General features: G+C 44.2%; 1 protein-coding gene across 5 annotated transcripts in view; it reads right to left on the bottom strand.

Annotated features, from left to right (window-relative positions):
* Positions 1–5,431: 5,431 nt before the first annotated feature.
* Positions 5,432–14,584, bottom strand: part of FBXO36 (F-box protein 36) — a 101,556-nt gene continuing 92,403 nt past the window's right edge. Inside the window, exons 4-5 of one of the 5 annotated variants that reach the window (XM_044937926.2) lie at positions 8,330–8,550; positions 5,432–5,905 (exon numbers count right to left, since the gene is read on the bottom strand). In XM_044937926.2, the coding sequence (XP_044793861.1) occupies positions 8,362–8,550 (189 nt within the window). In that variant the 3' untranslated portion in view covers positions 5,432–5,905; positions 8,330–8,361. The other 4 variants (XR_003107272.3, XM_006047098.4, XM_006047099.4 and 1 more) reach the window with 4 other exon arrangements.

The raw sequence follows: 14,584 nt of genomic DNA, 5'->3' as shown, positions 1-14,584 counted from the left end.
GATTTTCTTGAAGGGATCTCTAGTCTTTCCCATTCTATTGTTTTCCTCTATTTCTTTGCACTGATCACCGAGGAAGGCTTTCTTATCTCTCCTTGCTATTCTTTGGAATTCTGCACTCAGGTAGGTATATCTTTTATTTTCTCCTTTGCCTTTAGTTTCTCTGGGCTTCCCTGGTGGCTCAGATGGTAAAGCGTCTGCCTGCAATGCGGGAGAACTGGGTTCAATCCCTGGGTCGGGAAGATCCCCTGGAGAAGGAAATGGCAACCCATTCCAGTACTCTAGCCTGGAAAATTTCACGGATTGAGGAGCCTGGTAGGCTACAGTCCACAGGGTTGCAAAGAGTTAGACACGACTGAGCAACTTCACTTACTTTTTTTCTCTTTTTTTCTCAGCTATTTTTAAGGTCTCTTCAGACAACCATTTTGCCTTTTTGCATTTCTTTTTCTTGATGATGGTCTTGATCACCGCTTACTGTACAGTGTTACAAACTTCTGTCCATAGTTCTTCAGGCACTCTATCCGATCTAATCCCTTGAATCTATTTGTTACTTCCACTGTATAATCGTAAGGGATTTGATTTTGGTCATACTTGAATGGTCTAGTGGTTTTCCCTACTTTCTCCAATTTAAGTCTGAATTTTGCAGTAAGGAGTTCATGATCTGAGCCAGTCAGCTCCCAGACTTATTTTTGCTGACTGTATAGAGCTTCTCCATCTTCAGTTGCAAAGAATATAATCAATTTGATTATGGTATTGGCCATCTGGTAATATCCATATGTAGAGTCATCTCTTGTTTTGTTGGAAGAGGGCATTTGCTATGACCAGTGGGTTCTCTTGGCAAAACTCTGTTAGCCTTTGTCCTGCTTCATTTTGTACTAAAAGGCCAAGTGAAAGTTGCTCAGTCATGTCTGACTCTTTGTGAACCCATGGACTGTAGTGTCCATGGAATTCTCCAGGCTGGAATACTGGAGTGGATAGCTGTTCCCTTCTCCAGGGGATCTTCCCAACCCAGGGATCGAACTCAGGTCTCCCACATTGCAGGTAGATTCTTTAGCAGTTGAGCCACCAGGGAAGGCCAAACTTTCCTGTTACTCCAGATATCTCTTGACTTCCTACTTTTGCATTCCAGTTCCTTTATGGTCACTAAAATTGGAGACCAGCTTTCAGTATATTTAAGAGTAACACATTCCAGGGACTTCCCTGCTGGTCCAGTGGTTAAGACTCCATGCTTCCACTTCAGGGGTTATGGGTTTGATCCCTGGTCAGGAAACTAAGATCTTGCATGCCCTTCAGCACAGCCAAAAAAATAAAGCATTCTAGTCAATTTGAAAAAGCAACAGTGAGTTTATTCGCATGGTTTTTTCCTTTTGCTAAATCACTACCAGTGTAACACTTTGATAGAAACTTGTGAGTTATTATTGTATTTTGACAAATTAAAAATAATTTTGTTTTCCTGTTGCAAAAGTATTGTTATATGTTCATTGATATACTGAATTTGATAAGCACATAAGTATGTATTAGTATACTGAAAATAGAATAAAAATAAGCAACAAGAAAAAAAATTGTAATGTAATTCCAATACTCTGATATAGACATTGCAATATCTTTTATATCTTCTTACTTTTTGTGTTTCACAAAAATCACTTTTATACTTTAAATTATAATGTATAATTAAATGTTATTATAAAGCAAATTATAATGTGTTCTTTGCATGAACACTGTGTCAGTGACATCTCTCTGTACCAGTTGATATGCATCTTCAGTCCAGTGGTCTCAACCAGCTTTTTCACTCCAGCACAACTGAGGGATTAAACATAGTTTTGATAATGGTATTCTATGTCAACTCTTTTTTAAGGGGCAAGGAGGTGGGGCAGCAAGGGAGGAAAAAATGGTCAATTTATGTCCAAAAAAAGTCCATGTGACAAATACCTATCTGTAATATCATTTTTAATGATTGTATAAATTATATTGTTTTAAAAACAAACTTCCCTGGCAGCTCAGTGGTAAAGAATCCACCTGTCAATGCAGGAGACAGAGATTCGATCCCTGACCCAGGAGGATCCCACATGCCACGGAGCAACTAAGCCCATGTGCCACAACTACTGAGCTTGCACTGTAGAGCCCACGAGCCACAGCTACTGAAGCCCATGCTAGAGGCTATGCTCTGCACAAGAGAAGCTGCTACAGTGAGAAGCCCATGCACTGCAACTAGGGAGTAAGCCCCTGCTCACCACAACTAGGGAAAAATCCAAGCAAAGCAACGAAGTCCCAGCCAATGAAGAATAACCAAAAATAAATAAATCTTTAAAAAAAAAAACAAACAAATTCCTGATTGTTGGCCACTTAGGTTGTTTCTGATTTTTAACCATAATGTGTAATGTTGTGATAAATACTTCTCTCAACCTCCAATTGGTTTCAAGTGCTCACCCTGACTCCCTTGCTTTGATTATTTCCTTTTTTCAGGATGAAATTCTGGTCGATTACTACCTATGGAGCATTCCTAGTACACAGTATTTTTATTCCACTGTGTCCCTTCATAGTTCCTTTCCACTCAACAGATGTAAACTGGGCTCCTAATAGAACAAGGCCAGCTCATGCAAAGCGCTTGCCTGCATGCAAAGGAAGCTACTGTTGCTAAAAGTGACAATTTGATTAGGAAGCTAAGGGAAATTAGACTTGTGACCTGCTTAAATGAATTTGTAATTAATAATGTAAAATACATAGAGGCTCAAGAAAACAATTGAAGAACCATCCCTAGGTACGTCTACTTGTCAAATGAAAGACACAGACTACAAATCCTAGACTTAGAGTTCTCAGACTCTTGGGTCTCAGGTCCCCAATGAAGTCTCAAAGATCTGTTTTTATAGACTATATCTTATTGATATTTGCCATATTAGGAAACAAAACTAAGAAAATTAAAAAAATATTTATGTTATTACTTCATTCTAAAATAACAATGAACTCACACTCGTATAAAACATTTTTTGAAAAGTAACCACATTTCCCAAAAAAAATTTTAGTAAGAGTAGTGACATTGTTTTACATTTTTGCAAATTCCTTTAATATTTGGATTAACAGAAGACAGTTGGGGGTTCTCATGTTTGAGAACAGATAGGGTTCTCATGTTTGTTTCTGCATGCAATCTGTTACCTCACACTTTTTTTAAAAACCTCCCCAGAAAGCTAGAAGAATTTGGGTCTTTTAAGCATGAGCCGCCTGTATTCCTTTCTTGCACCCTGCAATAAATACTGTATTATCCTTCACCACAACCAGGTATCAGTAGGTTGGCTTTGCTGCTCTATCAGACTCAAGTTTGATTTGGTAACAATTTTGTCACACAGGATATTCAAAAAGATGTGAAATCAAGAGTAAAGATTTCATCAAAGTGATCATTTTCACTGTTTCATCAAGGATGTCCTTAAGTGAATCTGGCCCTTATTTGACTACAAGCATGCCAATGAAAAATACAGTGACTTCTGGTACATCTGAGTGGCCCTGCTCTGACTGGTGCCAAGGCACTAACAGCAGCCACCCTTGCCCTGCATCGTCAGTGCAAACCTCAACACAGTAACTCCAGGATCAACCATGAGACTGAATGAAGTTATTCAGTCTTTTGAACGTCTCAGCACCCCTTGTGTTTGCTTCTGAGCATTCACATAAAAGATCTTTGTCTAGTTGGCGTTACACTGGATGAACACGAGCAAAATGGTGAGTCTGGACACATCCGTTGATTTGCCCTTTTGTGAGATAGAAGTACCGTTCTGCAGAGAAGGTATTGACTCAGCCTTCCTGTTTGCAGCTTAATCTTTGACTTCACCAGCTCCTGTATGATTATAAAGTGGTGCCGCTGTGACGTCTTCTTCTGACTCTGGCCAGCCAGCAGTCGGCAGTGTCAACTCGAAGGCTCACATGCCTTTCTGCCAGAGGAACTTTCTGTGATGGCACACACGGCACAAGTTGCTTACCTGCAGGGACTCCAGTGGCTTTGCCTTCCTGGGTTGAAAAGCTATAATGAACAATTTTTGGCATTTAATGAACTCATCACATCTGCATTTGAAATATTCAATTCCTTTTTCTTTAGAGTCTGAATGATTTCTCTTAACATGATGCCACAACTTATGAGGTAACACAAAGGTAAAATTTTAACATTGTAAAGCCAAGGAATAGGTAGCTTTTAAGTCATATTTTGTTTCAAATCTATACTTTTTTTCAGTAGATTTTAGATTCATCTTTTTCAGCATCTTTGCAATTAGATGGTACAGCTGTGAACCAAGGAAACAAGATTTCTAATCTCCCTGAAAGTTAATGATCCATGCTTAAATATAACAATAAATGGAGTGTGACTTAAACGTAACACTGAATGGAGGGTTGTAAAGCCAAAATGTTGGGGGAACAGTGGTGGGGGAGAAAAGGCTGATGTTGAATTGCAAAGATGGAAGCAGCAGCATTTGGCATCAGGAAAGGGAAACTGAGTCAGGGCAGAGAGCAGATCACTGGCAATGCATTAAAGATGCCATAAATGAACTGTGTGGACCTCCAGCAGTCAAAGCAGGATTGGGCTGAGGGTCTCAAACTGGCACTGGGGAGCCTCTTCCAATGTCAGGTAAAGTTGGAAGAGGTGCGAGTTCTTGGGAAGGCCTGGTCTTTGGTGGAGGAAAGTAGCAGGAAGAAGAGAGCACTGAATTTGGGAAGGTGCCATTGAGACATGGTCCACTCTGTAACTCAATCCTTTACCTGGCTTGCTCTTAGAGCATGTGAGGGCCTTGAAGAAGAATATGCTTATTATTATTTAAATAAATGTATAGTAGTATGCTTGCTTCCCAGGTGGCGCAGTGGTAAAGAATCTACCTGCCAATGCAGGAGACACAGGAGACATGGGTTTAATCCCTGGGTTGGGAAGATCCCTTGGAGGGGAAAATGGCAAACCACTCCAGTATTCTTGCCTGGGAAATCCCATGGACAGAGGAGCCTGGTGGGCTACAGTCCATGGGGTCACACACAGTCAGACACGACTGAGCGACTGAGCACGCACACATGCACATATAATAAATAGTACGCTTATGGAAAAGTGGGCAATAATCCAGTTCATCAAAGGCTTGGAACAGGGACTTCCCTGGTGGCACAGTGGATAAGAATGCATCTGCCAGTGCAGGGGACATGGGCTCCATCCCTGGTCCAGGAAGATTCCACATGCTACGGAGCAGCTAACCCCGCCCACCACAACTGCTGGAGTCTGCTCACTCTGGGGCCCGCGAACCAAACTCCTGAGCCTGTGTGCCTAGAGCCTGTGCTCCCCAACAAGAGAAACCCTTGAACAGAAGCTCCACAATGAGAAAGAAGCCTGTGCACTGCAATTAGACAGTAGCACCCGCTCACCTGGAGAAAAGCCCGGGCAGTAACCAAGATCCAGCAAAGCCAAAAATAAAATTTTTTTTTTAATTGCAGATTTCATATAATCAAAGTTTAATGCATGTAATCTACTAACCTCTTCAAGAATAAAAAGCAGTACTAGAAGTTGACATGGAGTAAAATATACATATTTCTTTAGTTTATAAATTAAATATTCACATATGCGGCTGTTAATAAATTATTTTTATAACACTAAACATATGAGTCATTGGAGAATATCAGCATTTTACTTTTACAGTTACAATGGTGAGTGATAGCCGGGTAGAAGCACTTTTGAGTGAAGAGATGAAAAGAGACAAAAGTATAAACTGCTGTGGCATTTCACTCTGAAATGATGTGTCATGAACGAAGCAGATTTATCCGTCCACATAAAAACCGTCAGCAGAGGCGGAGAGGCAAAACCACCATCGCCTCCCCATGGAGGCGGGAGAGAGAGGCAGAATGATTGACCACTGAGGTTGCTGGTGTCTTACAGGATTTTAGGTTGATGATACTGTTCCTATTTTGGTAAAAATAATTTCAATTAGGTAATAAGGTGGCAAAATTATGAGGGCAAATAATTATTAAAATCATCTAATAACCTATGTTGTTTAACTATTAATAATAGCCAACATACAATAATTCATTTTTAATTATTTCATTTTTAGCATCTATTTTTATCTTATAACCTTTGATATAGATAGCAAGTTTTTAAACAGCCATATTTGTGTTCTTATTAATGCAGGTTGAATCTAACTTATTATGCATGCCCATAAGCTTTCAGAACTCAGTTGATAAAACATTACACATGAAATCTTTAAGCTGTTGACATTTTGCATCAAGGTCGCAAATGGGTTGTAATTTGAAATTTACACAGTTATGTTGACTTGCCACAGTGTACATACACACAGTTGCTGTACACACGTGGTATTAACCTGTCACTGAAAACCTGGCCGGGAGTGAAGTCTGGAACTTCCAAGTGAAGCAAAGCAGCAGGAGCCACACAGAGGCACGAGCCCTCTGCCTGCCTGCCAGCCACCCTGCCTCGTTCCTGGGCAGGACCGGAGGCCTGGGTCTCTCGCCAATGAAATCTTTGCTCTGTGCTTGGACTAAATCCAGATGCCACTTTGACAGATGCTTCATCTGCCAGGAAGCAGACTGCGTTTGATTTCACAGACATCCCTGGAAACCCAAGACTGAGTGCTAAGGGCGCGTGGCTGAGGGTTAAAATCCAATCTGGTAGGAATCCAGGTTTAGTAAAACAGGAAAAAAGAATCTGTCACTAAGCCATGGCTATAGAGCTGTTCCTGAGGAGTGAGGTGTCGAGAAAAGCCAGAGCCCACCTCTGGCTCCCATTTAGGATGTCCTGGGGCATCACAGGAAGGTCCTCTGGCCTGGGGAGGGGGCTGTATTTTTTCTAGGTAGCAGAAAGATTTCGGGCAAGAAGCGCTGATAAGGTTGATAAGGTGATGGGAGGCTGAGAGCTACTTTGTTCTGTAGCCTGAAAGGAGTCATGAGACTATTCGCTGTATGGGTACTTACTTCGTATGAGCTCTCAGGAAGAAAACAATTGTTAAAATAACCCATCTCAGGAAGGTAGAATTTTCCTCCTTGCAAACTGTACTGCTTTTGCCCCTCTGCCAACTTAACAGAATACAAACTGTGCTTGGGTTTTCAACCTCCATTACCACAGCCTCTGTGTGTGTGTGTTCTTTAAATTCTTATTTCTTCGGGTCTCCGTTGTGTCCTAAGGGATCTTTCTTTGTGGCTAGCTCCCTGGCATGTGGGATCTTAGTTCCCCGACCAGGGATCAAACTCATGTCGTCTGCACTGTGGGATGGATTCTTAACCACGGGACCGCCAGGGAAGTCCCAGCCTGTGTTCCTAAAATTACCTGTTATACTCACACGTGGAATCTAAAAAACACAACAAACTGGTGAATATTACCAAAAGAAGAAGAAGACTCACAGGTCTAGAGAAGAAACTAGTGGTCACCAGTGGGAGGCAGGAACGGGAGGGGCAATGTAGCTGTGGAAGAGTGGACGGTACTAACTGCTGGGAAAAGATAAGCTCAAGGATGTGTTGTACAACATGGGGAATACAGCCAATATTTGGCAATAACTATAAGTGGAAAGTAACCTTTAAAAATCTGTATAAAATATTTTAATAAAAATAAAGATCAAATACCCTCCCCCCCCAAAAAAAAATCCCTGTTATGAAAATGATGATACTCCAGATTCCTTGTGGGGAGCAGCATCTCTCTAAGAAATGTTTACAGGTTTATTTGACAACATAAAGTCCTGGGAAGTTAAACTCTGCACCCAGTCTACGAGCAGAATGTCTAGGCTTCTCTCCAGCCATGTCCCAGGGGGCCAGGTCAGAGGCTGTCCACGTGGGGGACACAGGCCTGGCATCCCTGGTCCACAGGGTGGGGGGCCCTGAATACCAGCTTCGAGGAGCAGAGTTGGGGAGGCAGCTGCCCTCACGGGAGCACTCCCCCCAACTCCGTGGTCCCTGTTCCCTCACGGCTCCCTGTGGGCACACTCAGCCACCTACTCGTGGGTGGACTCAGATGACACAACACCAGGAAAAACTCCAGAAGCCCACTTCCCCCTTTCCAATGCCTAGATAAAATACATTTGGAATAAAAACCTGCCAATAATCATTTATTGTTTCCATACAGCAGAAGCCTCTTTTCTAATGGGGTGGCAGGATATGGGGGCCTCCTGTCCTGCAGCCCCCCACCCCCGAGTGGTGCCAGGGTCACGACCTGACCCTCCCTGACCTGTAGCCGAGACTGTGGTTCAGGCAAAAGGCCTGGCAGAGGCAGGCGTGGTGCTGCATGTGTGTGCAAGTACTCTATGACTCCTTGAATCGGCAAGGCCTTAGCACTTAAGGGAAGGCAGCAGAAGAGGTCTGACACAGAAGGAAAACACAGCCGTGCCTCCTACTCTCCGGCGGCGGGAACGTGTGCGTCTAGAGCTGACTGCTTCTCCGGCTTCCCTGCCGCTGCTTCCTCTTGCGGAGGTGCCGCTGGAGCTGCAGCTTGTTGGTGAAGTACATCTGTCTCCAGCCCATGTCCTGGGCCAAGGCTCGCATGTCGGGGGTGATGTGGTCACAGGAGCTCCGGACGATCTGCTCCCACAGTTCGTCCGACATGCACAGCTGTGGGTGGAAGAAGTCAGAGGGCGGTGACATCACACGCGGGTTAAGGGAAAGTCATTCACTCACTCACTCGACGTTGCTGTCCAACTCCTGCTGCCCGTGAGACCTGGGAGGAAACACCGCGGATGCATGGAGAGATACAAGCCATGGTTCCAGTTCCTGAAATTTCCTCTGTGGGGAGAGAGGCAAGCACCCAAGTATCTAAAGGACTGAGCAATACTCGATTAAGAGAGTAAACCAAGTCCTGATCTCATTTGAGATGCAAAATGCCAGCTAGTTATAAATAGTACCCATACAACATAACATAGTTTATGCAGATAGGCTGGTAGGGTGAATTTCTGATTAGCCACATAGCAGAGGCTGACAATGTGTGGTTGACCCATCTTCACCCAGGGCTGCAGAAGCATTGCTAACTGCTGCTTAGGTGCCTTCATGTTAAATCCTGGCTTAAGTCACCTCTGGCTTCCCAGGTGGCTCAGTGGTCAAGAATCTGCCTGCCACACAGGAGACGTGGGTTCGATCCCTGGGTCGGGAAGATCCCCTGGAGTAGGAAATGGCAACCCACTCCAGTATTCTTTCTTGGGAAATCCCATGGATGGAAAAGCCTGGAGGATTACAGTCCATAGGGTCACAAAAGAGGTGCACAGGACTTAGTGACTAAACAACAACAGATAAGTCACCTCTCCCCCAGGGTTGTTCAGTGGACACCTTAGCTCACTGTGGGCTGCTCAGTAGTGAACCACATCGAAACAGACAAGCAGCCCTTGGAGACTGTCAACTGGCACACCTAAAATTTACACACTCCTGGGCCCAGCGTCCTGTCCACAAGTTTCTCTCCCAAGTCCTTTGCATGCTTGACATCACACCATGCAGCAGAGTGGCCTGGAAAATTCAGTCTGCTCCCTGAGCCTATAGGCACAGGGCAAAGAGAGCTGTTCTCTGGAATACCATCCCCGGGATGTCCTTCTGCTATCTGGTCCTTTACCTGGGGGCCAGGAGGTTAAGAAAAGACAAGACCTCTCTGGCCTAGTATCTTCACAAGACCATTTTGCCCTCCCTCAAGCTCAAAGCTGCTACAGTTCAGCTTCTATTAACCAAAGATTTCCCTCCAGGACTTTTCTAATTGCTACCATCATTTATGACAACGCTGTTCATTGGCTTCCTGCTACTAAACATTCTTACCATGGAGATTTCCTGACCCCTTGCTGCCATGCCCCCAAATCCTTCTTAAAGCTTCCATTACATTTATTATCTCTGACCTTAGCGATGGCCATGGTTTGTTTTTTGGTGTGTGTATTCAAGACCAGGAGCATAGAAAGATGCTTGGATTTTTGATGTTGCACAGTGATAACCCCAGCAACTCAAAATGTGCTTGAAGAAGGGTCCCATGTGGGCCCCAGGACACTTCCTGGCTCCACTCTTCCTGTGCCAACTGGGCACTCAGGGGAGTTTGTCGCCAACCTGATTCCCCCTTTCATGGGTTCCATCCAGTGGTCATCACATGTGAAAATCTAGCAGTGGAAAGAATAGCAGGAGTTCCCTTGTCATCCACCCTTGTCATCCAGTACTTAATGTGTTTTCCAATGCCGGGGACTTGGGTTTGATACCTGGTTGGGGACCTAAGATCCCACATGCCGAGGGGCAACTGAGCCCATGCACCATGACTACCGGCCCCGTACGTGCTCCTCAGTCTGACCTCTAGGCTCTTCTCCACACATACCCTTCTTCTCACATTTAAACATCCAAACAACAGTGGCAGCACAACATACTCCACCTAGTCCTCCCACGGGTGAAAGTGTGTCTAGTCTTTGCCTTCCACTCTTGCCACCCCACTCCTGCCAAATCCCAGCAGTCACTGCAGACCTCTGGATGAGGCTTGTTCCTTCCAGTTAATCCCAGTTCATCTTTGTATCCTAGAATTATAGTCAATGGGTACCAACTTGCCCTACTTAAAATACTAGGCGAAAGGGAAAGAGGAAATATTGGTTTACATACAAATGCATATATCACTGGGTGAGGAAGAAAATACAGGGAGCTGCTGCAGTCCTGGATTCTGAAACTGGTCACCAGCAGGAGCTGTGTTTGTGATTTTCTCATTCTACTCCCTGTTCCATCTTCCTTTTGTCCTCAGCCAGCGCCTGAACTGGTCAAGATTCTATACCTACTGATGTGATCCAAACCGTCTCCAATTCCTGCCAGGTGTGAGCACTTCTTGATCTTATCGGTAGAAGATATTTTAGTTTTCTTAATTAGGTTTTGCCATTGAATGTGCCAGTATTAGAAGGCATTTGCCAGAGGAAATCCCTGGTGGTCCAGTGGTTAGGACTCTACTTTCACTGCAGGGGCCACGGGTTCAATCCCTGGTGGAGGAACTAAGATCCTCGAAAACCATGTGGTGCAGCCCAATCAAAAAAAAAAAAAAAAAAAAAAAAACAGAAACAAAAAAACTCAGCTCATGTGCATAGATGGTCTGAGTCCTAGAAATACTTCTCTGTAATTCTCTTGAGAACCAGCAAGTCTATTTTTCTCTGGTAAATAGGATTAATCACCTGAGTCAATATAGTAATGCTCATTTGGGTAGTTTTTTCTTTTTCTTTTTTTTGCCTGTTTGTCCAGTGGCATTAGGAGCCCCAGATAGACTGGGAACACTTTTAATTTCTAGTTTGGTGGAATCATTCTTGTTCTTTACGTGAATGTATTGCTTCTTTGACGATCAACATTTCTAGCCTAGTAGCAGCCAAAGCTGTGAAGAAGAAAGCAACATTTTTTTTCACATTGGTGATTAGGTGTGACTCCAGGAGAGGGTTCTCCCACGTCCATCCTTCGGTTGTAGCTACAGAAGAAAGAGGACCACACTCCACTCAGTTACTGGGAGCATGTATTACATCCTGTCAGACTGCACTCCGACCTTCCAAAGTGTTGTCTGTTAGCTGATGAGATGAGGGAGTAAGTGCCTCTAAAAAGCCATTCCCTCATTCGCTGAAAACAACTATTTCTAGATAGTGGAGTATATGCTAAGAGTGGGAAATTTTGTACTCATTATCTTATGTATTTATGTCTATTTATTTAATAAGTGAATTTATTTATTTCAGAAAAAAATCATCTGACGCAATCTTGTGTGGGCTACCATGATGGAAAAATAAGGCATTGGGTCAATTTATACACGATGTTGCTGAAGGAGCATGGTGTGTCAGGAAAGCAGACCCGGACCCAGATTAGGAACCTCAGCCTGGGAAGACACGTCGCTGCTTCCTCCACGGTGGAGAGGGTCCAGTGTAACTGACCTGGTGGTGGTGTTTAGTCTTCAAGTCACATCCAACTCTTATGTGACCCTGTGGATTATAGCCCACCAGCCTCCTCTGTCCATGGGATTTCCCAGGCAAGAATACTGGAGTGGGTTGTCATTTACTTCTCCAGGGGATATTCCCGATCCAGGGATTGAACCTGCATTCCTTGCTTCTCTTGCATTGGCAGGCAGATTCTTTACCACTGGTGCCACCTGGAAGCCTGTGTAACCCACCGAGCACTTTGTTAATGACAGGACCCCACCTTAGAGTACCTTCCTGGGGGTGCAGTATTGCCCCTCCTGTGATGGTGGCCAGATTAATCTTGAAAAAAGGAGACTCATGTGGTTGAGTCTATGTACAACTTCCATCCTTGCCACCTGGGCACTTGGTTTATGAACCCAGCTGGGGATAGGAGCTAACTAACATCCACAGAACAGACCACTTCATCCATCTCATTACCGAAGATGTCCTCGGCACTGAGTGCTCTTTGGTGAACAGTCACATGGGACACAAATATCCTGATTCTTTGGATTATTCTGAAAAGTCAATCCAAATACCTCTTTCCCCAAATTCCACATTAATCTCCAAATCTTGTTCAAGGCCATCTATGCAAAACATCAGCCTTTGCCCCACAGGAATTCAAGAGCTGTTTCTCAGTAGCAGAACAGTTATCTGCAAAAACATCCATGCCTTTGCACTAAAACCTCAGAGATATGAGCTGTAATTTTCCTGATGATGCAAGGATCAAGATAGACCATAGCCATATAGGCCACAGACACTCTAAGTACCAATCTGCTGGATCGTAAGGAACAAGTGATTCATCTGTTTACCCTGCATTCTGGACCAGCTGCTGGGTCCCACTTAAATCTGGCAGCTTTATGGGCTACTTGGTAAATGAATCAGAGAAGCAAACTCAAATGTGTTATATGTTACCTTGAAAACTAAAAAGATCCTCAAAGAGCTGTGTTGCTTTCTTAGGACGAGTCAATTCAGTCATTTCCGATTCTTTGTGACCCTACTGACTGTAGCCCACCAGGCTCCTCTGTCCATGGAATTCTCCAGGCAAGAATCAACTGGAGTGGGTTGCCATTCCCTTCTCCAGGGGATCTTCCCAATGCAGGGATAAAATCCAGGTCTCCTTCACTTCAGGCAGATTCTTTACCATCTGAGTCCAGGGAAGGCCTTTTTGAGTAGCAAGTTACAATAAGGCAATGGATTCTAGATAACACATGGAGATGGCAGGTCTCTCAATTTTTGAGTTCATCTCCAACTCTTTCACATAGACATATCTTACACCAAGGCACCTAAGGTACCTGCTACCCTTGCTCAGCAGCATGATGTCATCAGTGTGGACTAGCATGTAAGAAGGTATGCTGCTGCTGCTGCTACTAAGTCGCTTCAGTCGTGTCCGACTCTTTGCGACCCCATAGACGGCAGCCCACCAGGCTCCCCCGTCCCTGGGACTCTCCAGGCAAGAATACTGGAGTGGGTTGCCATTTCCTTCTCCAATGCATGAAAGTGAAAATTCAAAGTGAAGTCACTCAGTCGTGTCCGACTCTTAGCGACCCCATGGACTGCAGCCCACCAGGCTCCTCCATCCATGGGATTTTCCAGGCAAGAGTACCGGAGTGGGGTGCCATTGCCTTCTCCAGTAAGAAGGTAAAGGGGTCGATATTTCTGTGATGTAAGTATGACTCACAGCTGGAGAACCGACATAGTACTCAGGCAAAATGAGGAAGTGCGCTGCTATCCTCACCAGGTGAAAGCAAATCTACTGTGGCATTCCTTCTGGAAAATCCAGGAAGATATAAGGAGGGTGCGTAACAGATAGTGGCAAGGTAGGAGGTGAGAAATGATTGAGAAATGATCAGACTGTAGATATATTTTGAAGGCGGGGTTCATGTGACTTGCTAGTGAATTAAATGAGAAGCAGGAGGAAAAGGAAGAATTAAAGATGAGCTCTTTGACTTGAACAGCTATGTAAAAGATGTTCAGTTACAAGACAGTGATGCCTTTTATAACCTGAATCCCTGAGGGACTTTGTGGAGCAGGGCCTCCTGTCAGCCTCCAGTGGGTATGAATCATGAGAGAAATGAACATCTATTATTGTCTCAAGCCACTGGAGTTTTAGGGTGGTTTGTGCCCCAAGTTACAATCTCTAACCTGGTCTATCCTAATATGATGAGTAGTGAAAACTTTTGAACTTTTCTAGTGTTTGATACGTAACTGCAATTTAAGGATGACTACAAGCTTTGACTCCTTCACAAGATAATGATGGGGGTCCTTCTTGTAGTGAAACTCATTGAGGATGGATCACCTTTGTGGAATCCCATCAATGAAATGAGAAACTGCTATAGACTCAAGCCATCTTCTGATTTTATCCATTCTGTCAGTACAAATGCCTGGAAAATCCCATGGACAGAGAAGCCTGGCAGGCTACAGTCCATGGGGTAACAAGAGTTGGACACAACTTAGCAACTAAGCCACCAACCAGTACAAATTCCAAGGTTGCAGACTTGGTTCAGCAGAAATGCTGTTGTTGTTGCTTAGTCACTCAGTCATGTTTAACTCTTTGCGACCCTATGGACTGTAGCCTACCAGGCTCTTCCGTCCAGGGGATTTTCCAGGCAAGAATACTAGAGTGGGTTATCATTTCCTTCTCCAGAGGATATTCCCCATGCAGGGAATGAACCTAGGGACCTCCTGAGGCTCCTGCATTGTTGGCATATTCTTTACCACTGAGCCAC

The sequence above is a fragment of the Bubalus bubalis genome, chromosome 2 (genome assembly GCF_019923935.1).
Source record: "Bubalus bubalis isolate 160015118507 breed Murrah chromosome 2, NDDB_SH_1, whole genome shotgun sequence".
Lineage (NCBI taxonomy): Eukaryota > Metazoa > Chordata > Mammalia > Artiodactyla > Bovidae > Bubalus > Bubalus bubalis.
This window is presented reverse-complemented; position numbering and strand designations above follow the sequence as displayed.